At 49.8% G+C, this 25,979-nt stretch overlaps 2 protein-coding genes across 2 annotated transcripts in view; both read left to right on the forward strand.

Annotated features, from left to right (window-relative positions):
* The window catches only part of LOC105869149 (triggering receptor expressed on myeloid cells 1), a 298,495-nt gene that overhangs the window by 196,611 nt on the left and 75,905 nt on the right, over positions 1-25,979 (forward strand). The window lies entirely within an intron of this gene.
* LOC105875877 (uncharacterized) lies at positions 9,505-10,538 on the forward strand. The gene is made up of 2 exons (XM_012773284.2): positions 9,505-9,904; positions 9,985-10,538. The coding sequence occupies exons 1-2, from the start codon at positions 9,823-9,825 to the stop codon at positions 10,518-10,520; spliced, it is 618 nt and encodes a 205-aa protein (XP_012628738.2). The 5' UTR covers positions 9,505-9,822; the 3' UTR covers positions 10,521-10,538.

The raw sequence follows: 25,979 nt of genomic DNA on the forward strand, positions 1-25,979 counted from the left end.
AGCTCATAAGCCTTTGGACCAAGAGAAATTCCATGGGGCTTGTTGGAAAGGAATGCTCAACACCTAGAAGTCCCGGACATTGAGCTGAATGCAGAAGCTGGTTGGGGCTTTGGTTTGACTCCCCCGGAAAGGGATCGAGTGTGTTCTACATGTGGTGCGAAGGCCACACACACCACTGAGTGTGGAAAAGACATCCACACCCACATCTGTTCTTTCTTCTTTCTGGGCACACAGATAAGGTTGCATTCCCCAGTCTCCTTGTCGGGAGGTGCAGCCAGCTGGCTAAATCCTCCCCAGTGCAATCTGAATGGAAATGCTGTATGCCAATTTCAGGGCAGGCCCATGCAAACTTCATCTGCGCAGGCCTCTGTGTCTTTCCCTCTCTGCTGGCTGGCTGCAGATGTGACAAGAAGGATCCACAGCAAGGGTCCCAACCTGGGGTCCACAGCCCCCAAGTTCAGGGGAATCTATAAACCTGGATGAGAAAAGCACATCTTTATTTTCCCTAATCTTCAACTGATATTTAGCATTTCTTTTCTATAATGAAGGTAGTCAATAAACCACAGTGGTATCAGCGGTACCTGTGACTGTTGCCACTAGAAATCACAGATATTTTCATATCACATTACGGTTGTTGCAGATGTCTCAAAATATCATTACATTCACCACTGCTTGGAAATTACGGCTGTTATTAGACCTGCCACTAGACTGCACGTAATTTCAGTCTGCCTGTTGACAGACAGCCCACGCAACACAACTGGCCAAACCTGAGCAGAGGAGGCATTCAGCCACCAAATAGGGAAGTCACACGTTTTTGCAATCTATGTTGCTTTCCAGTAGTCCCTGCCTCCAATTGTCGGTCAATTCATAAGTGGAAGTAGGTGAGTTGTTTTCATTGTTTGGTAAAGATTTGCAAAACTGCATGATTCAAATAAGAATTTTTAATATTTCTTAATATTGAGAGGTGTACAGGCTACAGGTAGAGTCAGTCTTCACACTGATATGTCTTTAAGAAATAAATGTGACTTTAACTCACCTGTGTTTTAAATATTGTGTCTTACTAGCTATTGAATTAATACAGAAACACATATATTACTGTATCATGAATGGTCTTTATATATTTTGATAGCTATATGTCCATGTAATTGGTTTGCTTTGTACTAGTATGTGTTTTGTTTTATGGATTTAAAAATATTCTGAGAAAGAGTCCACCAGATAGTCAAAGGGGTCCTGGGCCCAAAAACGGTTAGGAGGAAGTCTGGGGCATGGCTGAGCCACAATGTGGAAGGATCTTGGGTCTCGTGGAGAAGCACCTGCCTACTACCTGAACATTCATCCAGGACTACTGTATTATGTGAGCAAAGTAAACTATCGTGTTAATTTGGGAGCATATCCTCCTTAGTGCCATTGATTCGAAGCTTGTGTCATTACTTTTGAAGTCCAGTGTCATACTGATATTTGTTCTTCTGTATCATTTCCCTGCTTTATGAGACCTTCACCTTCCATCAAACTTTTTAGGATTTTTACTTTCTCCTTTTGTTCTGAAGTTTCACATGTTGTGTCCTAGACTGGGTCTTTTCTCCATGAATTGTGCCAGGCCCTCAGTGGGACCTGGGGACTCATATCTTTAAATCTGGGAAATTTTATTATCTCTTAGGCAATGTTCTGGCTAGTTATTGCTAACATTGTAACAAATCACTCCCTAAACTTAAGTGACTTAAAACCAAGACAATCATCTTATAATTTCTCATGGATGTTGGAAAAGCTCAGCCATGTGGTTTTCTGTTATGGGATTATAGTCAGATGATAACTGAATCTGGAACCATGGGGACTGAAGCAGGTGAGGGTTTATTGGACTTCTTTCCCTCTTCTTAGCCATTCGCCCCATGTGATCTCTCCACATGGACTCCTTGGGGTTTCTTCACAGGATGGTGGCTCAGGGGTCCAGGGCAATATTCCACCAAGCAAAACAGAAAGAATGTTGCCTTTGATGACCAAGCTTCAGAAGTCACAGTCTTGCCCAGCATGATGGCTCACATCTGTAATCCCAGCACTTTGAGAAGCCAAGGAAGGAATATTGCTACAGGCTAGGAGTTTGAGACCAGCCTGAGCAACATAGCAAGACCCTTTCTCTATAAAAAATTAAAAAAACATTAGCCAGTGTGATGATGTGAGCCTGTATAGTCCCAGCTACTCGTGAAGCTGAGGCAGAAGGATCACCTGAGCCCAGGAATTTGAGGCTACAGTGAGCTATGATGATGCCACTGCACTCTAGCCTGGGCAACAGAGTGAGACTCTGTCTCAAAAAAAAGGAAGTCACATTCTCCCTACTACCATACTATATTGGTGAATATACCTATACAGTCACAAAACTTTTGATGATACAATGGTAAAGGAATTAGACACCACATCTTGATGAAGACATAGCAAGATTCTAGAAAAGTATGTGGATAGGAGATATTGCTACAGCCATCTTTGGAAAATACAATCTGCTACAATTTCTTCTTCCTTTCAGTTCTTCCTTTCTATTTCTCCTCATAGTCTGTTTTGATCCTTTGCACTAATCCTATAACTATCTTACCTATTTTCTCTTATTATCCCTCATTTTATCTTTTTGTTTTACTTTCTAGGATATTTCATTGATTTTATCATCCAACCTGACTACTGACATTAAAATTTTAACTATCATTTTTAATTTGGTCTCTGTTCCTCTTTATTTTTTAAAATATTACATTCTGTTTTTATTTCATGGATGCAATCTTCTGTTATCTTTCTGAGGATATTTGTTATAGTTTTGTTTTCTACAATTGCCTCTTTTCTCCATGAGTTCATTTATTCCCTTGTTCATTTTCTTTCTTTAATGTTCAAGTCTTTTTACAAACAGTTATTCTTGGGGGTTTCTGATTGGAAGCGCATGATGGGGTTGTGGACTGGGGTGTCACGATCAAGTGGACACCCGATGCTTTTATTGGGATCTCCTAATGCTGGTGTTTGTTGGTCTTTTCTCTGGGATCATTTGGTTTCTCCAGAGGAGGCTTCTCCCATCTCTCATGGGGGAGCCCCGCTGCTGGTGGGGCTGAGTGGGGAAGGGTTGGGGAGCTCTCTGGCATGCAGGCTCTGCTTTGACTTTCCTGGGCCATTTGATGCCTCTATTTTGGAGCATTCCTGCACCACTTATTTTATAACTCCCTAACAGACTTCAGGTTTCCTTGAAGGCTAGGGAGGTAGGATGGCCTTATTACAGAAGGAGGAGGTGGGTCTCTAGAGTGATCTCACTACTCCTTAGCTAAGGATAATCCCAGTGTTTAGCCCTCTGCCTCACTTTCTGCAGTATCTGGTGTCTCCCATTTCTGGATCTTTTCTAGGCTTTCTGTAGCCCATAGGTTTTCCTCTCCTTGATACCTTCTGCAGGCATTGGGGTTTGACTTTACTTCTCCTTGCTAGGGTGTGTGCTATTGTGCCATCTCCTTTCTCTTTATTATTGTGTTTGGATATCTCCTAGTTCTATTGACGACGGAGTTGCATTTCTGTTTCTTTCTTTCTTTTATACCTTGGGTGGTATTCAAGAGGAGAAGGGAGCAAAACCTGGAAGCCCTCCACTCCTCCAATGTCAGAGCGAGCTTCATGGTATGCGCCCCGTAGGTCCTAGGCTTAGAAGGGCTTTGTGCTTGGTTGAATGCTCTGCTGCCATCATCTTGGAATTCACGCTTGTTTTTGAACAAGGGCTCCTACATTTTCATTTTTCACTGGGCCCTGCAAATTGTGTAGCCAGCCCTGTTTGCTGTTGATCTCTTCAATCCATCTTCCACATGTCTGAGTGATTATTTTGAAACAGAAACCTAATCATGTCATGTTCTTGCTCAAAAGACTTCAGTGACCCCATAACCTTCAGGATGAATGAAGTCCAAGCTCCCCAGTATTGTGTGCAAGTCACCGTGAGTGGTCAGATGGACCACAGTAGGGCCCCTCAGTGTCCATTTTCACCTCCCTATGGTCCAACCCCCCCCCCTTTTAAAAGACAGGCTGGGGTCAGGCCACCCCCCAGTTCAAATCTCTTCTCATGTAAAGCACACTCCAAGTCCCCTCTCAGGCTCTCAAAGCCCCACTGGCCTGAGCCTTGTCTGGCCCCAGACCTCAAGCCCCTCACTCCCTCCACTCTGGCCCCACTGGCCTCCTTGCTGTTCCTGCCTGTTCTGTCTCGAAAACTGTCCTCCCCCAAAACTGCATTCTTTCCTTTAATGCAGGCATCTGCTCAAGCGTCCCCTTCTCACAGGGGCTTCCTGGCCGGCTCCATCTAACTCTGTCCCCTTGCCCAGCTTTATTTTTTTCTTCGTGTCATTGGTCATGCTAGAATTATATTTGCTTATTTCTCAATTATCTATCTTTTCTGTAGAGGCAGGGCTTTTGCTTGTTCATGCTTCACTCCCAGCACCTCACTCACTAAATATGTTTTGAATAAAAACACAAATGTTTTTTGAATGGACACAGTTCAAGAAGTAATGCTCACTGCCAGGCAGGGCACACAAGGCAGCAGGATCTCAAAGACGCTGTGTCTGGAGTAGAAGAAGTTCTGGGTGAGGACAGGATGGCAGGAGGAAAGGAGGGGGGCCCCTGAGGGAGAGAAGAGAAGACAGATTGGAGTTGTCTTCTTTGATATCCCCAGGGGCTGGTTTCGGAGTCTCATTCTCTGGGACTCCAGAAGACAGCCTCCTGCGCCTGGATCATGTGCTGCTCACCTGCCCATTTTCCTACTAGATTAGGAGGAACACATGCAGAGCAGAGACTGTTTCTTACTCAGCCTTATTTTCCTAAAGCATAGGAGACTGTTTGGCATGTAGGAGGAGCTCAACACATGTGAACTGGTAATGAAAGAATAAAGCAATTCCAAAACATGAATGGCATTGGGAGCAGAAGAATCCCCTGACAGAAGTTACTTGATTATTTAGAATTCTCTTAAGGCTGGGACCGAATGGCATGACTTTTAGCGAGTCCTTAAACCTGATGGCAGAAACAGTGAGGGTCCCTGTGATTATAAATTTAGACTGATACTTGGCCGAGGGCAGTGCAATGAGAATGGTAGAAGATGAGGTCAGAGGCTCCTGTGATTGGTGACAATGACGGTGGCTTGGGCTGGGAAGGTAGGTGGGGGTGGAGGTGGTGAGAAGCAGCTGGGGTTTGGATATAGTTGGAAGGTAGAGCCAATGCGACGATGTGCTGATAAATCACATTTGGGGTGTAGACAAAGAGAGGAATCAAGGATACCTCCAGAGTTTTTTTGTGTGAGCAACTGGTTGCAAAGTGGTGCCATTTGTGGAGAAAGGGAAGGACTAATTTTGCAGAACATTCATTCCGAGCACGGTAGGTCTGAAGCCTGTGCGTCGAGGTGTGGAGAAGGCAGGAGATCTGAGGCAGGAGAGCAGGAGCCACGTCTCCTGCATTTGAAGGTCAGTAACATATACATGGTTTTTAAAACCATGAGACCAGATGATATCACCGCACTGGGTTGAATCGTGTCTTCTCCAAAATTTATGTCCACCAGGAACTTGTGAATGTGATCTTATTTGGAAATGGGGTTTTGCAGATGTAATCAAGCTAAGATGAGGTCATACTGGATTAGGACGTACCCTAACCTAGTGGCTGTTGTCCTTATAAGAAGAAAGAAATGTGGACAACGACAAACACGGAAGGAAGATAGCCACACAAAGATGGAGGCAGAGCTGGAGCTAGGCTAGCACAAACAGGAGCACCAAGGGTTGCCAGCAACCACCAGTGGCTAGAAGAGGCAAGGAAGGATTCTTCCCTGGAGATTTCAGAGAGAGCATGGTGACTTGATTTCAGACTTCTGGCCTCTGGGACTGTGAGAAAATAAATTTCTGTTGTTTTAAGCCACTTGGTGAGTGGTGTTTTGTGTCAGCAGCCCTAGGAAACCACTACAGTCACCAAGGGCATGGTGTAGACAGTGGACAGATGAGTCCCAAGGGTGAAGCCCTGGTAAACTCCACCCTTTAGGGGCCAGGAAGAGGATGAAGATCCTGCAAAAGAGACAAGAAAGGCACAGCGAGGGAGGTAGGAGGAAAACCAGGGCCAGGAGTGTGATGCTCTTGAGCCAACATGAGCAAAGTGTTCCAAGAAGAATGCGAGCCTGAGAACTGGTTCTCGCACTTAGCCACGTGGAGGTCCCTGGAGACCTTACTTAGCCCAGTTTTGGCGGAATGATTGGCCCACGTTAGAGAAGGGGAGGGTGAGTAGGTGCGGATAGCAAGCAGACAGTGACTACATTGACCTTGATTTAGAAATTGGCAAAGAATGAAAGTGAGTTTTCTCCTGCAGCAACCCTGTGAGACAGGCATCATTATATGCAGAAAGGGAAACTGAGGCTTGGAGGTATTAAAGGATTCATCCAAGGCCCTCAACAGCCAGGAAGTATAGGGACCCAGGTCTTCTGAAACAAAAGTCTATGCTCTTTCTATGTTTCCATGTGGCAGTTGATGTGATGGATAAACCTCAGAGAGGCTTGGAACAAAACTGATTCTTGGTTGTGCCCAATGAGTGCCAAGGCCTTTGCAGGAAACACCTCCATTTAAAGAAGACTTTCAACAGCCCTTTACCTGAGCCAGACGCTTGCCTGGCCTCCCCCAGAGGGCAGAGGCACATCCCTCCTCCTCCCAGGTGGGGGCAAGGGGATGCACAGGGATGCAGAAGCTCATCCTAAGTGGCTGGCTCGTCTGTTTCCTCTTCCCCATCCTGTGTGCTTAAGTAGGGGTTGAAAACTCAAATGTCCACAGGTAAAGTAGACCTAGGATAGGACAATGGGAAATGGGTGAGTCAGTGGGTGAACTTGGGCATGAAGGCCCCACCTAGAGGTGTTCAAATTCAAGTTTTAAAAACTGAGTGTCACACAGCTGGCAAAGATGTGGAACAACAGGAACTCTCAACCATCGCTGCTGGGAATACAAAAAGGTACGGCCACTTTGGAAGGGGTTGGCAGTTTCTTATAAAATGAAACATGCTCTTACCATGCCGTCCAGCAATCATGCGTGCTCCTTGGCATTTACACAAATGGGCTGAAAACTTACGTCCACACAAAAACCTACCCATGGGTGTGGGTAGCAGCTTTATTCTTGATTGACAAAACTTGTAAGTGACCAAGATGTCCTTCAAGAGGTGAATGGATAAATAAACTATGGTACATCCAGACAATGGGATATTATTCAGGGCTAAAAAGAAATGAGCTATCAAGCCATGGAAAGCCATGGAAAGCCATGGAGGAAACTTAAATGCATACTACTAAGTGAAAGAAACCAGTCTGGAAAGGCTACGTACTGTGTAATTCCAGCTATCTGACATCCTGAAAAAGGCAAAAACTTGGAGACAATAGAAAGATCAGCGTTGCCGGGGGTTGAGGGAGGGATGAAAGGTGGAGCACAGAGGGTTTCTAGGGCAGCGAAACTACTCTGTAGGACACCATAATGGTAAATGCACGTCATAATACAATCGTCCAAACCCCTAGAACAAACCCTTGGACACCAAGAATGCACCCTAATGTACGCTATGGACTTTGGGTAACGGTGATGGGTCCATGTAGGTTCGTTGCTTGTAACGCATGCCCCACTCTGGTGGGAGGTGCTGACAGTGTGTGTGGGGGGTGTTGGGGGGAAGGGGGTGTGTGGGAACTCACTGTACTTTCTGCTCAATTTTGCTGCAAACCCAAAAGTGCTCTAAAAAAATAGTCTATTAAAAAAAAAAAACTCAAACAAAAAACTGTGAGTCTGCCAACAAATGTGACCATGGCTAAACATGGTCCTGGCCGGTGTGTGAACTCAGCGGCTTTAAGGGACCCTCCCAGGCCTCCTTGCCCAGGAGTGGGTCCTTCCCCCCCCCCCAGGTGCCTGGTCCTGGCACACACGGGTGCCTATTGAGGAAGGAGACCAGCCCCGAGGGCTAAGGGGACACTGTCACTCCACAGCCCTGTCCAGATCCTCCCTTCACGGCACTGGGCTCCCTTCAGCATGTCTTGCTGACTGTCAACCCCTTGCTGTCATTTTGTCATTGTCATTCACTTGTCTCTCCAGAACCACATTTTTTGCTGCCTTAGGAGGGTGGTCTGTGTGGTCTGCCTCAGTGGCCCCTGTGGCCTCTGGCTGGAGCTCTGAGGAGGGAGGGGAGTGAGGAAGGGACCTGTTGCCCTGCTTCCTTTCCCACAGGGTGCTGTGGGCCCCTCCATAGATCACAGCTCTCTCAGGTGGTCTTCCCTACCTGACCCTCCTGCCCTCCACACTGAATGCTCGGGGTGGTTATGGCTCTCTGCTTTTGTAGCCCTGGACACAGCAGCATCCCCTGGGGTGTCCCTGTGCCGGCCCACACCTTTGCAAATAGTCCCCTTTGAATAGTGTCCCCCCAAAATTCATGTTCACCCAGAACTTGAGGACGAGATCTTATTTGGAAAGAGAGTCTTTGCAGATGCAGTTAGTTAAGAGGAGGTCATATTTATTTAGGGTGGACCCTAAATCCCATGACTGGGGTCCTTATGAGGAGGCCTTGAGCAGACACATGATCCACAGGGTGGTGGAGACAGATTGGGGTGACACAGCTACAAGCCAGGGGGCACCGAGAGCTGTCGGCAGCACCAAGTGTGAGGAGAGGGACAAAAGGAATCGCCCCTGCCAATGCCTTGATTTTAGGTCTGTCTTCTCAACTGTGTGAGAAATAGATTTCTGTTGTTTTAAGCCACCCGGTTTGTGGTGATCTGTTGTAGCAGCCCCAGGAGGCGAATACACCCTTTATCACACTTGCTGTCAGTCCCGCCAGCCTGAGCCGGGGCCTGACTGATGTCGTTCTCCAGCTCATCTCCTCGCCCAGAGGCCTTCCCTTGTCCTCAGTGGGCCGCAAATCCTCCCCTGGCCCTGATGCCCCTCCCTGCTGAGGCCGAGCTGCTTTCCAGCCCTCCTATCGCCTGCTTCCCGCACTTGCCAAGCCACGACCTCAGCCAAACGGGGCTCTTGGCTTCTAACCCTGCTTTGTGTTTTCCCCAGTAACCTTCGCCCCTTCCTAGGCCCAGCTTTACCCTTTTCCTCCAGCAGGAAGCTTCTGGACTCCCCGGCCTGCAGGGAAGTGCCTTGTTAGCTCCTGGGCCAACATGCCCCACGCGCCATGGGGAGGTGCCCCGTGGTGTGCACATTGGCGTCCTGTGTGTGCTTCCTGCTGGCTAGACTGCAGGCCACTCGAGGACAGGGACGGCGCCAGACTCTTTATTTCAGGTCCTGCAGCGCCGGGCACATGGCAATGAGTGCAAAGCAAGGGCCTGACATGTTTCTGGAACTGACGCTCTTAATGTACCACCCGGGAGAAAGCAAAACCTTGTAGGCTCCAGGGAGAACCTGGAGTCCTGGGCTCAGTGACTCAACACGGGGGCCTGTGGGGCTCATTAGCACCCACCCATCTGTGACATCACAGTAGGGGGTAGGGACAGGGCCTTTAACAATATGTACCGAGTAGACTTTGATGGACTCAAAAAGATACCACGAGAGGTGGGGAAAAAGTGTCCTCTCTCTCCCCTGTTACAGCTTTCCTCTCTTCTCTCGCCGCACATTTCAGTTCCCAGCCCAGCTGGGACAAGAGTGAGGGGGTCTGGCTCTCATCCTGGGGCGGGGGGTGTTGGGAAAGAGGCTCCTGGGGGCGTGCTCCCGCCTGGAGGAGTCAGACGTCTCCTGTCCTTCATCCGTTCCACCCTTCCCTGGAAACTCCTCCACTCACTGGTGTTCCCGCCATCAGCTCCTCCTCCCCGCCCTCAGTTGCTCCCCCACTCTTCTCCTTTTCGGGACAATGAAGAGATGCCCTGTGGTAGAATCTGCGCCTGAGTCCCCGTTCCAGGAGGAAGAGAGACCGTCCTCCAGAAAGACGCAGCGTGAGTGTGGCACTGGGCTGGGGAGTTGTGGCTTTCGTCTTTCTTCTGAGTCAACTGATCTGAACTTTCCTCCTGTTTAGGGACTCCCCGTGCCGTTGCAAGGGACCAAGGTGGGAGACCATGGGGGGCCTGGGGTCTCTGCCCTCTCCTCCTCCAGGGAATGAGCCCTGTCCCTCCGTGCTCGGAGCCCTGCCTCTGTGGGTGCAGCCTGAAGACGAAGGTGGTGCTGCACCCCAGGCCCCCTTCCGCGCCTCGGCCGGCCTCTGGGGCGCTGCCCAGCTTGCCATCAGGGAGGAAGCCGCCGTCTCCGACACTGGTTGTCTTCAAGGCTCAGCTCTCCCACAGCTCCTCAAAGCCCAAGGCCAAGGCCACGTCCCAGCTGTTGTCTCGCGGCAGGTCAAGCCCCTCCTGCAATGCCACGTGCCTGCACAATCTGGTGCTCATGGGCGTGTGGCCCGAGAGATTTATGGACGCATTCTCCAAGTCCTTGCCGAAGGAGTCCCTGCACATCTCCAACCACAATGAACGGAGCCTTATCCCCAGCCAGGACGCCATGTCCTCAGTGATGTCACTTGTGGAAGGTGACAAGTCTTTTCTACCACCCTTATTTAAATGAAAATGTATTTAGTCAATACTGGTCTTTCTCTTGTGTCTACTGAAGGCATGGTAAGAGTCTGTTTTAAGACAGAATATATGTTATCTCTTCATTCTACTCCCAGTTGAGTTTTCCAGGGTCCTGATTTTGTGGCTGAGGGTCTTGATGGTCCTTCAGGTATGGCTGCCTATAACCCTGTACATAGAGAATACTAGGACCCTTGGATCTTTTTCTATAGCATCCAGGTTCCAGTGGGCCATGGAGTCAGGTCCACCTGAGTTCAGCTCCCACAAATAAACGTGCTGGGGTTGGAATTTTTCCAACTTTGATTGGAATTGTATTGAATCTATGGATCAGTTTGGAAAATTGACATCATTATAGTATGAGTCTTCTCATTTGTGAATGTGGCATAACTCTACATTTATTTAGGTCTTTAAATTCCCTCAATAATGTTTTGTAGTTCAGTGTGGAGGTCTTGTACATTTTTAATCAGGTTTATTCCTAGGCATTTGATGGGTTTTGCTGCTACTGCAAATTGCATTTTTGTAAGGAATTTTTCTAAGTGATGGGCAGTGTAGGAAGGATAGCCTTAGCAATACCTACCCTTTCTCTGTTTTTTAAAAAAAACAGTTTTATTGAGATATAATTCACATACCATTCACCCACATAAGTATACAATTCAGTAGCTTCTAGAATATTCACAGATGTGTGTAACCGTCATCGTGGTCAATTTTAGAACATTTTCATCACCTCAGAAAGAACCCCCATACCCTTTAGCCATTACCCACCTATTGCATTCGATACGGTCTGAGTGTGCGTGTTCCCCCAAATTCATACATTAAATCCTAGCCCTCAAAGTGATGGTATAGGAGGTGGAACCTTGTAGGAGGTGGTAGGTCATGAGAGCAGAGTCCTCACGAATGGGATTAGTGTCCTTATGGAAGAGGCCCCAGACACTGAGCAGTGGCTCACCCCTGTAATCCTAGCACTCTGGGAGGGAGAGGCAGGAGGATCCCTTGAGGTAGAGAGTTGGAGACCAGCCTGAGCAAGAGCCAGACCCCGTCTCTACCAAAAATAGAAAAAATTAGCCGGGCATGGTGGCCCATGCCTGTAGTCCCAGCTACTTGGGAGGCCGAGGCAGGAGGATCACCTGAGCCCAGGAGTGTGAGGTTATGATGAGCTGTGATGATGACACTGCACTCTACCCAGGGCACAGATGACAGACTGTCTCTAAATAAATAAATACATAAGAAGAGGCCCCAGAGACCTGCCTTGCCCATTCCGCCATGTCAGGACACACAGAGAAGGCGCCATCTTTAGGAAGGTGGGTCCTCGCCAGACACACAATCTGCTGGTGCCTCGATCCTGGACTTCCCAGACTCCAGAACTGTGAGAAATCCATTTTTGTTGTCTACAAGTCACCCAGTCTATGGCATTTTGTTACAGCAGCCCAAATGAACTAAGATAGTATTTTTTACAATAATTTTGTTTTTTATTTTTTATTGCTGGTATAGAGACATATTATTTATCTTCATGTATAAATCTTGTATTCAGTGAGTTGGCTAAAATTCACCTATTAATTCCAGTAGTTTGCAGATTATTTTGGATTTTCTGTGTATCTAATCATGTCATCTATGAATAATAATATTTCTACTTTCCCCTTTCCAAGCCTTAAGGCTTTTCTTTCTTTTTCTTGCCCCATTGTCCTGGCTAGGATGTCAAATACAATGTTGAATAGAAGTGTTGATACTGGACATCACATCTTGTCCTGATTGAACGGAGGAAACTTTCACTATTTCATCATTAAGTGTGATTATTGCTGTAGGGATTTGATTGTTTGCAGACAGTCTTTGTCAGATTAAGGAAGTTCCATTTTTATCATGAATGGGCTACTGAGTTCAAATCCTGAATCTGCCACTTGTTAGTCATTCTACCTTGGGGAAATCACTTACCTTCTCTGAACCCATTTCTCCATCTTAAACTGGGGATTTCTATCTTAAAAGTCTTTATGAAATTGAGAATATTTATGAAGAACACTCAGCCCATAATAGATGCTCAATTAAATACCTGACACTATTAAATACATTGTGTATTTTATTCGTCACCTTCCTCCCCCAGGACACGTGGCCCCTGAGGGTTTGCTTTGCCTCTGTTGTTCAGTGCTGTATCCCTAGTATTCAGGACAGTGCCTGACATGTAGAAATTGCCTCGGGAAGAAAGTTTTTATTAATCAATGTCAATTTCCTCTTTTCTGGAACGCTATGGCTATGAAGCATGGTTTTAGGGCCCTAAATTATACTTGACCTTAGAGAATCACATTGTTCTCTTGGGTTACTTCCAAAGTTCAGTGCCAACTTTCCTTTTTGACTTTTAAAATGTGTCATGCTTTCCCCTTCTAGATTATTTAAATCAATATCTGCGATCCTTTCTCCCCTAACTTGCTGTACGTCAAGAACAGAGCTCGAATGTAGAGTCTCAGTGTTGCCAGTCGCACTGCCCCCAGGAGAGGGTCAGATGACAACACCTTAGGGGTTTCCTCCATTTGTGGCTCCAAGGCAGAGGTGATGCCTGTGGCCTTGCAGATCTCTCAGGAACCTGCTCTGCCTCCCTGAAGTATCTCTTGAGAGCAGCAAAAAACAAAAAACAACAAAACAAAAACAAAAACAAAAACAAAAACAGAAAAACAACCAAAAAAAACAATTTCCAGGTTGAACCTCCTAAGCTCTCAGCAAGTTCTGGAAGCAGAGAGGTGAATGAGGAGCTTGCAGCCTGGGGGATGAAGACTAGGACAGAGACTCCTTTGGCCACACTCAATGCTACCTACCCTCGGTTCATCTCAGAGCTTCCAGAACACACCTTTCTCCCCTCCTGGAATGCCTTCTCTTAGCACCAGATTCTCTCTATTCTCCAGATCAAGGTTCTCAACTGTGCCATCATTGACATTTTGGGCTGGATAATTCTTTGTTGTGGGGGCTGCCCTGTGCATCGTAGGATGTTTGGCAGCATCTATGACCTCTTGACATTCCAGGCTGGTGGCACCCTCCCACCCCCAGGTTGTAACAACCAAAAATGCCTCCAGACATTGACAGATGTCTCCCGGAGGGCAAAATTGTCCGGGTTGATAACCACTGCTCTAGATGATCTTTCTAAAGGTCCCTTTTCATCAACCTCTCCCAGCTCAAATTGTCCCTCCCTCAGTAGCCCTTTTTCTGCCTCCCCCAACTCATAGTCATCGTCCTTTCTCTGGACTCTGAGCAGCCTGAGCCAGACCTGCCAGGCCAGGTGAGAATAGTGACTCCCATTTACAGAGCACTACCCCATGCTGTTGCACAGGTTATCTGGTGAAATCCTCACAACAGCCCTGTGAGTAAATATTAGCATTGCCCTCTCCGTATTTCAGATGAGGATACTGGGGCTCAGAGATGTGAAGTCACTTGCACAAGGTCACACAGTGGTGGAGCTGGGGTTCAGCCCTGGCTGTCAGGCTCGCATGACACAAGTGTAGACCACTCTACCCCACTGGATATGCCCTCCATTACTTCCTGTGTGTTCATCTGCCTCCCAAGCTCAATTGCAAATCTTTGCCGGCAGGGACTAAAATACATTCATGGATGCTCCACAGTGCTGAACACAGGGCAGGAGGGCCCAACATGACTGTATTGATTGGTTTCCTGCCACTGGGAAGTTTGGGGCATTGGAACATGTGAAGGTAGGGATGAGATTGAAGATCTGAGAGAAGAAGCTTCCAATTTGAGGCTTAAATATAATATATATTCACAAAACACACCCAACATACTGTACATCTCAGTGAATTTGCACAAACTGAAAACACTTGTGTAACTAGATCAAGAATCAGATGGTCCCCATTGGCCCAGAAGCCTCCTTCATGATCCCCTCCAGCCATGCCCTCCTAAGTAGCCCAGCCTGCCTTCTAATAGCATGCCCAGATTTCTTTTGCATGTTTTTGTCCTTTTAATAAATGGAACTATGGAGAAGGTTCCATTCTCTCACTATGTGAGAGTCAGCTATGTTGTCGCATGTAGCAATAGTTCATTCTTTCTCTTTTCTCTATAATATTCCATTGTACGACTATACCACAATTTATTTATACATTTGATAGCTAATGAACATTTGGTAGCTTCCAGTTTGGGGCTACTGTGAAGAGTACTGTGTGAACATTTTTGTACATGGCCTTTGGTGAACACAGGTCTGCATTTCTGTTGGGGCAGTACCTACCCATGGAACCGCTGGGTCATAGGGTATGCACATTTCAGCTTTAATAGACACTGTCAAAGTTTCCTGAAGGTTTTTTTTTTTTTTTTTTGAGGCCTTTAAAGCCATAATTGATTGCCATCTCCCCCCCGCCCCAGGCTGCTTTTCTGAAGAGAAGGGAAGAGAGGGGTGGTATGCCTTTCTGGAATCTTCCAGATGTTCACTCTTGTCCTGATCTTTCCTTACAAGAAAATGATATCAGAGAATAAAGGGACCATACATCTCTCAAGTCCAAGCCTTTCACTATGCACAGGGAGAAACTGAGGCTCAGACACAGGCTTGACTGGTGCAAGGTGGTGTGGTTCTAACTTGGCCTAGAAGCCAAGTCTCTGGACTCTGGAGTCCAGGAGGTTTTCTGAGTGCCTGCAGAGAGAAGTGTTCATGTGGAAGATGGTGGGGTGGAACGCGAGCCTGGGTTGGACCCACCGGGGCTCTACGTGCAGTATGAGAGGTGGAGGGGGCGCTGGGGCTGTCTGGCTGCCTGTATTTTCCTTGAGTCTGGGCTGACGCCAAGGAAAACGCAAGCCCCGCTCCTCCTCCCGCCGGGGGAAGTCAAAGTGAGGGGCTTTACAATTAGAGTCTGGAAAATCTTGCACCTCACATCCTTCCCCAGTCGGGGGTAGGGCGGGATGGGGGGGTGGGGAGGGGTCTGCTGGCAGTAGGGACAGGAGTTCTAGGGTCTGGAAACAAGATGGGCTTTCCCCTCAAGGGGCTCACAATCTTTGGTAAAACCAGACAGACCTTGGGCGTAGAGCAAAACCCCATTTATTACGAACTGAAATTCCATCCACCAGGAACCTGGCATGAGCCTGGAGCCAACCTCCAGCGGAAACAGCTACGCCCGCGCCACCCCCAGCGCCAGCCTCAGTCCTCACCTGCGGTCCCAGACCCTGCCCTATCCCTGCAGCCCTCACATTTCCGCATCCTGGTCTCCGCCCCTGCGTCCACGCCGGCCCCTCGGGAAAGCCACGTTCCATTTTCAAAGTATTTCAAGCCTAAGGGCCGAAGGGGATAGAAGACATCTCCCCATTCCACCCCAACTTCCCTTATCTCACGCCCCCTCCGCAGGCCTAGAGGTAGACGAAACCCTAGAAGAATAAAAGAAGGGTTGCTTTTCTTTGCAAACTCCTTTGACACCCCTTCCACCCTCCCCAACCAGCTGCCTTCCCGCCCCGGCTCCCGCGCCGGGCTGGGGCGCCAACTAAATCTGATCAAAATGCAATTGCCAAGTCGTTAAGGTATTTGAATTAAAAAAAAAAAAACTCCCGAGAAAGAAAGTATTTGATGGCTAATAATCTCATTTCAATATAATGGGACCTTCTTCTGCAGAGAGCAAGACAGGTTAAGAGATATAATTATGACTTTGCAAACTCTCTCCCAAGCGCGGGAGACGCGCTGACAGGTCTGCGCGCGGCTGCGCCCCGCTCCGCTCGCTCCGAGGGGAGACGCTTTGTCTGCAGGGCCCGTTAAAGAGACACGGTCCCTTTTCCCCGCTCGGCCTACACTGCAATTTAACTGTCAGCCGCGTCCTCGCCCCGGGATCGGTGTCTGAGTCCCACGCGAGGGTGGGGGTGGGGTGGAAGAGGGAGACCGGCCTTGGAGGAAGGGGATAGGAGCAGAGCGAGAGGTTGACCCGACAAACGCTGCCCCAGAAACCCGGAGCTGGGCTTTCCAACCTACTCCCTCGGGAGCTCTTAGAGGTCAAGTCTACACAGCAGGCTCTGGGAGGAGCAGTGATGGCGGGTGGGGGGAGGAACTCAAGCAGCAGCAGGTTTACCGCCCGTCTCAAAAGTGGCGCTTTTTGAAGGATCCGAAAGGAAAGGACTCCTTCTGCCAGAATTGCTCGGTTTCAGATGGCGAAAAGGAAGCGATTTGGGAACCGGGACGAGGCGGTGGTGGTGGTGTTTATGTCTACTACTTTTTCTATTCTCTTAAGAAAACAGTGGGAAAAAAGAAAAAAGAAAAATCCCATTTCCAGCCTAGATAGGGCACTCAGGGAAAGAGGAGTTCTCCCGGGCGCTGTCTCGCTCCTTCCCGGGAGTGCGCGCGAGAAGGGCTCTGCGGAGCGGCGTTCGCGGGTGCGCCCGGGCGGGCACGCGGAGGTAGCGAGCGTCCGGCACGCCGACCGGTGCTGACTGCGGTTGGGTCTGAGACTGCAGGAAAGTCGAGGCCTGGGGCTGGCGAGGCGTCTGAGCCCCGGCAGCCAACGTGCTCGCGGCGCCGCGGCGCGGAGGGACCGGGAGCGGGCTCGCCAGTGCGGGCAGTGCACGCGTGCGTGAGCGTCGCTCCCCGGAGGGCGCTCGGGTCCCCGCGTCCAAGCGCGGGAAGTAACCGGGAGCTGGAGAGCGCGGGCAGGGACGTAGGGAGACTGCACTTAGGACGGCCCGACCGTCAGACACGCCTGTTCCGCGAAAAGGAGCTGGGGATAAAGAGGACAGAAGCCCGGGTGTCCATGTCGTCGCCGGCCCTGACTCAAGCGGCCGACGGAGCTTTACACCCGCGCTTCCCGCCGCGGTTGGCGCGGCGCAGCTCTGCAGTGAAGAATTCGGAGCAAGCGGGTGCGCCCCTCCCCACACTCCTGCTCCTGAGGCTGGGCGCCGGGATGGTGGCGGGGGTGGGGGACGCTGGCCGCGTGGCCCGAGAGGAGGTGAAGCCCTGGCGAACCCCAAGGCCTCTGCAAAGGGCTCGGCCGCCGGGCCACGCAGCGTAGCGACCTCTCCCCGAGTGGTGAAGCCACCTCGCTCCGGAGCCAGGATTCCTTCCGTGCCCCGCCCAGGACGGTTCCCAAGTCTTTCCCTCTTCCCGCATGCACGTGCGGCCACCGCGACTCTCCAGAGTCATTGGCGCAGCAGCGAAAACGAGGGTGGCGCAGTCGCGTCCGGTGTGGGCCACACGCGGGGCTGTGTTTCCTCGAGCGGAGTTTGGGCTCGAGCGGGGTCACCCGCACTCGCCCGCCGGCTCCCCTGGTGGTCCGGGTTGCGGGTCTTCCCGGCCGCTGCAGGCCTGGGGGAAAAGTAGCCCCCGCGCGGGCAGCGCCGCTCGCCCAGTGGCCCGGGGTGGACCAGCCCGCCCAGCCTACGCTAACCCTTCGGCCTCGGCGCGCCCACGGTGGCCACGCTGTGCCGGGCCGGGTCGGGCCTGTGTCGGCACTCGGCCCTCGCTGCCTGGGCCGCACGCGCAGGACCAGAGGGGACGCATTGGAAGCAGCCCCTCCACCCTGATCACTAGGCAATCGTTTGCTAGGGCGGGTTTCTGACGGCCCCTATCCGTTTTTTCTCGGTGTTTAGCGATCCGGGCGCCGAGGCCTGTCGCGCGGCCGCGCAGAGGAGCACTGCTGACAGCAGCAGCCTTGCGGCCGCTAGGGCGCGGGACCCGGCGGGGCGCTGCTGGGGTGGCAGGTCGCCACGGGCCCCGAGCGGAGAGCGCGGGGGGAGGGGCAGCTAGGGGCGCGGCGGCCGGCTGGCGGGTCCCGGCGCGGCGGGGGCGCTGGGGATGGCAGGCGCGGGCCGCGCGCGCCGCCGGCGGGGTCAGGGGCGAAGGGGCAGGCGGAGGGCAGCGCGCGGGGAGCCGGCGCGGCGGCTCGGGTTACCGCGGCCCGGCCCTCCCACCCGCAGCTCGGGCGCGGGGGCCCGTCGGGCTCGGGCCGTCCCCCGCTGTTTGCATTTCTCGGGCAGGCGGCGCAGCCTGGGTTGAAAGGGATCGCCTTCATTTGGAACGTTGTTTATTTTTCTTAACTAGCCAGCGCCGACAGACGACCCGCGAGCACGGCGGCCGGACCTGGCCGAGCCCGCGCGGGGAAGGGGTCAGGACACGGGGCGGCCCTGCTGGCGGGCACTGCCGGCCCCCGCCCCGGGAATGCGCCCTGGTCCCCAGCCCGGCCGCGGAAGGTCGCGGCGGTTCAGAGAACGACTTTCTTCCACGTAGGAAAACAGACTTTCTCCTGCCCCAGTTACCTTAGCTTTGACCTTGCGTGAGGCAGGACAGAGAAGTGGTTAACTGTCTGGCTTTGGCCTGCAGGCGCCTTGGATTTTGGTTCCCCCTCCTCAACTTTTAGCTCGGTGACCTTGGGGGAGTCACCTTTATGACCATGTTTCCTCGACTCTCGAATGGATGTGTAAAGTAGTGCTTTGCTCTTTGGGTCTCTGTAAGGACCAAATGAGACAATGCACCCTTAGCGCAGGACCCGAGCTTGCCGAGAGCGCCGGAGACGTCAGCCCTTTCTATAGGGGCTGTAGTCGCGCGAGGGTGAGTGTGGGGGAGCAGCCAGCAAGTGTGGGGCGCACAGAGAAGGGACTTGAGCTGGAAGCCCATAACTCCTAAGCTCCGGGGACAGGTGCTGGCTCGGGAGAGTTCTGAGCATTTTGACATGAAATGAATAAAATGCAAATGATATTCAAAGCAAGATGCTAATGAGGATCTATTCTTTGAGCGTCCACAGCCCGGCAGTGCCCACAATAGTGGCGGAGCTGGTGTGAACTCAAAGATGGGCAGGGTCCAGCAGCCCGGGTCTCGGGTGTGTGTGCGTGTGTGTGTGAGAGAGTGTGTGTGTGAGAGAGAGTGTGTGTGTGAGTGCCGACGCGCGCCTCCTCCGGAATGTGCGCAGTCGGCTCCGGGTGTGCTCGCGCCGACATGAAAATGAGGTCAGGGAAGGTCGTTCCACTCTGCAGCATAAATCAAGGAGGAAAGGAGAATGGATGTGAGAGACAGTCCCTGGAGACCGCCCCGAGAGAGGCAGAGCGAGGGAAGAGGGAGGGGAAAAAGTTCTGCGTAGAACAGGCGAGAAGCCGGCCGCGGCGCTCTCCCTCCCCGCGCTTCCCGCCCCTGCTGGGGAGCCGCGGCAGGATCGCGTCCTTAAGCCCCATCCTCCTCCCCCTCCCAAACCTTTTCCTCTTTAGTTTTTTTGTCCCTGAATTTAAATGTTCCTTCTCTAAGCGTTCTTTGTGTGAACAGCGAAGCTCCTGCACCCGGCCTCTCCGGGAGCGTGCAAGTGGCCACGCGCACACGCCAGCCGCACACTTGTTACACGCGTGCACAAGGCTGGGGCTCACGGGAGCATCCTGGCGGCATCGGAATGAAATGTGCTGGGCAGGCTGCTCTCCGCTATGCCCCTGCCCAGCGACCTGGGCCCTTGTGTGTGCTTTCTCTACGCTGTCCGCCTCTGCCGCCTCGCAGGCACCCGGCTGCCTTAGTCCCCCGGCACCTTCCTGCTCTTCGCCCTCCACTGCCCGCCGGGTGGGGTGGGGGGGACGGGGCGGGGAAAGTGGTGCTCCCAGCCACTTCCTTGATTGCTGTCTTCAGACCCCAGCGGGGGATCTCCGGAGGCCCCGGCTGCCCCAAGGCCGGAACCAGGATCTAGAGGGAAGCAGGAACAGCTTGGGAGAGCTGGGAAGGGAAGAGGAGAGATATCTTTCCATGTCCCCTGCATCTGCGAGACTCCAGGCCCAAAGGGAAGAATGCGGGACGGAGGGAGCAGCGCGGAGGGCAGGCTGTCTCCTCTGGGGAACGCCTCCATAGCGCCCCAGGCACCCAGCTTCCCCGCAGGCCTGACGCCTACTGCAGCTCCAAGAATGAGAAGAGGGGAGCAAAGAGGTGGACTGCGCCTACCTCTGCGCTCTTGGCCCGGATCACATTTATTTGCCACTTTAAAGTCTTTATGACAACAAACAGCAACCACTATGAAGCCTAACTCCTTATAGTAGGAACAAAACAGGCGCACAACAGTACATACTGAATTACATTTACAAAGAGCTGTCACCATCAACATCCTTCCTGAGCCTCTTCAGTTTGTAGATTAATTCATTAAGTCATTTCTGCAACAAATATTTAGTCAGTGCCTAGTAAGTGACAGTGCAACAGAAGGGCAAGATCCTGGCTCCTAGGGCGCTCACACTGTCTTGGGACAGAAAAACACAGGAACATATAACAGGATGTCAGGCAGGGCAGCCCTTGGTGCTGGGAAGGGAAAGATAAAGCCAGGTCAGGGAGGACCGCTGGGGAGCAGGCAAGACCCCAATAAAGTAAGGGAACAAGTCACACAGGCTTCTGGAGGGGCAGGGACCAGGCGGAGGGAACTGCAAAGGCAGCGGCCACATATGGAGAAGGTGCATGGGCTGGAGCCTGAGAGGACGGCGATGAAATGCAGGGTCAGTGGCAGGTCAGGAGGGCTGATTTCCTAGGCCATGATGATGGTGACCATGGTGCGGTGTCCTGGATTGTGTACTAGGTATAATGGGAAGCCACTGGAGTTTGTTTTTTTTTTAAAGGGAATGATGCAATCTGATTTATATTTTTAAAAATGATAAACAAAGACTAGAGAATTTAACTTATCCATGGTTTTCAGGTTTGGGAATTACTTAATCAGTGACTTCCAAATGTGTCCCAGTCCAACGGGTTAAATATGAATGCGTAGGTGAGAGTGCTCCGGGAGGGGCCGGGAAGATATTTGAACGCACTCTGCCCTACCACCCCTACTTATGAGGAAAGTGTCTGGAAAGGGACAGTCCCCAAGGCAGCCAGCTCCAGAATTGGGATCTGAGCTGTGGGCAAGCTGTGGGATTTGGGGACCCCAGCCTGAGAATCTCTGGCGTTTGCACTCCCTGACTCCCGGCCCCACCGTTGCCTTTGCTCTGCCTACCCTGGTTATTTTCCGGGCTGTGGAGACAGCGTGGGCAACTCCAGTGCAAGAAAGTAGGATACAGTCTCTCTCCACTCCAATTCCGTTGCTCCTCAGACTGCGGAATCCTCTCCTCGGCCCCAGAGAGAGTCTGGTGGTGCGCAAAGGCGGCACGGTGGTGTCGCACCGCCTCCTCGCGGCCGCGGAGGACACCGCAGCTGGGGGCGACGCAAGATGCAGAACTGCACCAGCGACGGCAGGGGGAGCAGGAACGGCTTACTGATCGCCTGCCAGGTGCCAGGTGTTGTACCAGGCGCTTCGCTGTATTTAACCACCAGAGTAACTCCGAGAGAGAACTGTCATTTCCCACACTGTACAGATAAGGAAATTGGGGCCAAGAGAGGCAATGCATTTTTGTCTAAGAACAGGTAGGTAGTAAATGGCAGGATGATTCACTCACTTTTCATGACACCTCTTTGTGCACATGGAGTGTGACAAGAGGGAAATACTGACCTCCATCCTAGGCCAGGAGCTCTCCCTCTCCTTGGCCCTGAAGAATCTTCTAGAAAATATATTTAGCTGGTGCACTGAGCTTCCAAATCGATCTCTGGGCATGTTCCAAGGTCCTTTCCCTGTCTCCCTTTGAGCCCATTTCAGATGGGTCCATGACCTGCAGGTTGAGACCAGTTAAGGAAGAGCTGGACAACTCTGTCCTGCATGCTGCATGGCTGCGGAGGTCAGGGGTCTCTGTCCCCTCTCTGAGATTTTGGTTCCTTGAGCAACCTCACCTCTGAAGGTAGAGAGCAAGGTGCGTTGAGGAGGAGCTCAAGGTGCGTTGAGGAGGAGGTCCAGCAGCCTCAGGTGGCACATAAGAAGAGGTGGCAGAGAGGGGAGGACCTCACTGAGTCCACGCCACTGCTCCTTCCCATCTCCAGTCCCAAGGTCAGGAGACTCCTGCCCGGTGTAGGGCTCTCTCTTTATCAGGCATTGGGAATGCTCAAGCTGGTTCTGCACCTGCGGTGTTCAGGCTGGGGAGAGGCCTCCTGGGCAGCAGAGCCCCTTCCCTTGGCCCAGAGTCTGCCAGTTCCAGTGCGGAGCTGGGGAACCATTCTTCATCCTCTGCTGCCCCCTAGTGGGTTAGGGTGCAGCTGCCGCCGCCAGGCTCCTTCCCAGTGGGCTCTGCCACATCTTGTCTTTTCGACTTTCTTCCCCAGAGGCGGGCTCCTCCCCAGAGCCAAACAGGTGTCCTGGGAGACAGATGTGAAACTTCTGGAAAGGTTTGGCTGCAGAGCATCCCAGAACTGTGCCTACGTAATGCCAGGACCATTACTCCCCACCAAACATGTAATGAGAGCCCTGTGCAGTCAGAGAAGGCCACGTCTAGTACAACAGGCTCACATTCCAAAGTGGGAAAGACAGACACAAAATGACTCCTATAACCATTTTATTATTTAGCTTTTAACTTTTCTAATTTTTAGAGGGAGCGTCTTACTCTTTTGCCTAGGGTGGAGTGCAGTGGTGTGATCACAGCTCACTGCAACCTTGAACTCCTGGGCTCAAGTGATCCTTCTGCACCAGCCTCCCGAGTATCTGGGATTACAGGCTCACACCACTACATCTGGATAATTTTTAAATTTTTTTTGTAGAGATGAGATCTTGGTATGTTGCTCAGGCTGGTCTTGAACTCCTGGGCTCAAGTGAGCCTCCTGCTTTGGCCTCTGAAAGCACTGGGATTACAGGCATCAGCCACTGTGCCAGGCCTAACTTTTAAAAGATTACAGATTCATGGTGTCTTAGTCTGTTTTGTGTTGCTATAAAGGAATACTTGAGATAGGATAAATTCCAAAGAAGATTTGTTTGGTTCATGATTCCGCTGGCTGGAAGGTTGGGTACCCGGTGAGGGTTTCAGGCTGCTTCTGCTCATGGCAGAAAGCAGAGGGGAGCAGGCATGTACAGAGCTCACATGGCAAGAGAGGAGTCAAGAGAGAGAGGAGATTGGTGCCAGGCTCCTTTTAACAACCAGCTGCGAGGGAACCAACAGTGAGTGCTCTCTCACACCTCCCCTAACCCCGGGCACTCGTCTGTTAGTGAGGGACCTGCCCCCATGGCCCAAACCTCCCCATTAGACCCTACTTCCCAGTAGCACCATACTGCAGATTAAATGTCAGCATGAGATTTGGAAGGGACAGACATCCCAACTATAGCACATAGGACGTCCAGAGACGATACAGAGAAGTCCCAGGTACCTTTCACCCACGTGTGGATCATGTAACCTCCACAGTAATGAAGACGCAGAACTATTCCACCGCAATGGGCTCCCTCACGCTACCCCTTGGTAGTCACACTCACCCTCTCTCTCAGCAGTCCTCACCCCGGCAACCGTTAATGTGTTGACTGTCTCTATAATTTTATTATTTTGAGACTGTTATATGACTGGAATTGTACAGCATGTGATCTTTTGGGACTTTTTCATGCAGCACAAATTTTTAAGCTTCATTCAGATTATCGTAGGTGCCGGTAGTTTAATTCCCTTTCGTTGCTGAGTAGTGTTCTGTGGATATGCCACAGTTTGTTTAGCCACCTATGTGTGGAGGGACATCTGGGTTGTTCCCAGTTTTTGGCTGTTACAGATAAAGCTGCTATGAACACTCACTCATAGGTTTTTATGCGGACATAAGTTTTTATTTTTCTGGGATAAATGTCCAGGAATGCAGTTGCTTTTCTTATGGTAAGTGTAAATTTAGTTTTTAAAAGTACCTGCCAGACTTGAGGAGGTAGAGCAAAGGGGACCCTTATACACAGTTGATGGAAATATAAATTGATTTAGCCATTATGGAAAACAGTATTGAGGTTCCTCAAAGAATGAAAAATAGACCTCCATATGATCCAGCAATCCCTCTTCTGGGTGTATACCCAAAGGAAATGAAATCAGTATCTCAAAGAGATATCTGCATCCCCTTGTTCATTGCAGCATTGTTCACAGTAGCTGAGATATGGAATCAACCTAACTATCCATCAGAAAGATGCATGGATAAAGAAAATGTGATATATTTACACAATGGAATACTAGTCAGTCTTAAAAAAAAAGAAGGAAATCCTGCCATTTGTGACAACGTAGGTAAGCCTGAAGGACATCATGCTACATGAAATAAAGCAGGCATGGAAAGGCAAATATTGCATGATCTTACTTATATGTGGAATCTAAAAAAGTCAAATTCATAGTGGCAGAGTAGAATGGTGGTTACCAGGGAGTGTGGGGGAAATTGGGAGGTATTGGTCAAAGAGTAAAAAGTTTCAATGAAGTTGTATGAATAAGTTCTAGAAATCTAATATGCAGCAGGGGTATGTAGTTAAAAATACTGTATTGTATACAGTATTTTCTAAGAGTAGCTCTTAAGTGTTCTCACCATACACATGTAAAAAAGGTAACTATGTAAGAGGATAAATATGTTAACTAGCTTGACTGTAGTAATCAATTTCACTATGTATATGTATATCAACCCATCACATTATACACCTTGATATATGCAATTTTTACAAATAAAGAAATGGCCAAACTGTTTTCCAGAATGGCTTACTGTTTACATTCCCACTAGCAGTGTGTGAGTGATCCAGTTTCTCCTCATCTTCACCAGCATTTGGTATTGTTGCTATTTTTTATTTTGGCCATTTTGATAGGTATATAGTAATATCTCAATATTACTTTGCATTTTCCTAATGGCTAATGATGTTGAAGATCTTTCCATGTGCTTATTTACCATTGGCGAAATGTCTCTTCATGACTTTTGTCCATTTTGTAATTGGCTTATTTCATTTTTTACTGTTGAATTTTGAGAGTTCTTTATATATTGGAGATAAGAGTTTTTTGTAAGTTGTATAGTTTGTAAATAGTTTCTCCAAGTCTATAGCTTGTCCTTTCATCTTAATAGAGTCTTTTGTAGAGTAAAAGTTTTTAATTTTGATGAAGTCCAATTTATTGACTTTTTTTCCTTTTATGGATCTGCTTTTGGTGTTATGTCTAGGAGTTCATCAATAAGCCCGAAGATTTTTTCCTATGTTAGCTTCTAAACTTTTATAGTTTTATGTTTTACATTTAAATTTATGTTCCACTTTGAGTTTATTTGTATTCAGGTGTTAGGTTTAAATTGAAGTTCTTTTTTTATAGTCTATTTTTTGACATTCGATTGCTCCAATACTGTTTGTTGAAAATACTGTCCTTCCTCCATTGAATTGCTTTTGCACGTTTGTCAAAAATCAGTCACCATACTTGTGTGGGCCTATTTCTGGGTTCTCTGTTCTGTTCCATTCCCCCCCACCAATACCATACAGCTTTGACTACTGCAGCTATGTCATATAAGCTTTGAAACTGAGTAGATTGATATCTCCAACTCTATTCTCCTTTTTCAGAATTGTTTTAGCTCTTCTAGTTCCTTTGCTTTTCCATATAAGTTTTAGAATAATCTTGTCTATGTCTGCAAAAATATCTTGCTTGGATTTTATAAAAAATTGTATTAAACCTGTATTTCAATTTGGGGAGAACTGACAACTTTATTATGTTAAGTCTTCCAATCCATAAGTGCTCCATTTATTTAGAA

Source organism: Microcebus murinus, chromosome 5 (assembly GCF_040939455.1).
Source record: "Microcebus murinus isolate Inina chromosome 5, M.murinus_Inina_mat1.0, whole genome shotgun sequence".
In the NCBI taxonomy this organism is placed as follows: Eukaryota; Metazoa; Chordata; class Mammalia; order Primates; family Cheirogaleidae; genus Microcebus; species Microcebus murinus.

Bases quoted from the DNA above. Each gene is read 5' to 3' on its own strand.
- LOC105875877 (XM_012773284.2), top strand. From the start codon at position 9,823: ATGAAGAGATGCCCTGTGGTAGAATCTGCGCCTGAGTCCCCGTTCCAG. The intron at 9,905-9,984 runs GTGAGTGTGGCA...CCTCCTGTTTAG, and splicing joins GTCCTCCAGAAAGACGCAGC to GGACTCCCCGTGCCGTTGCA.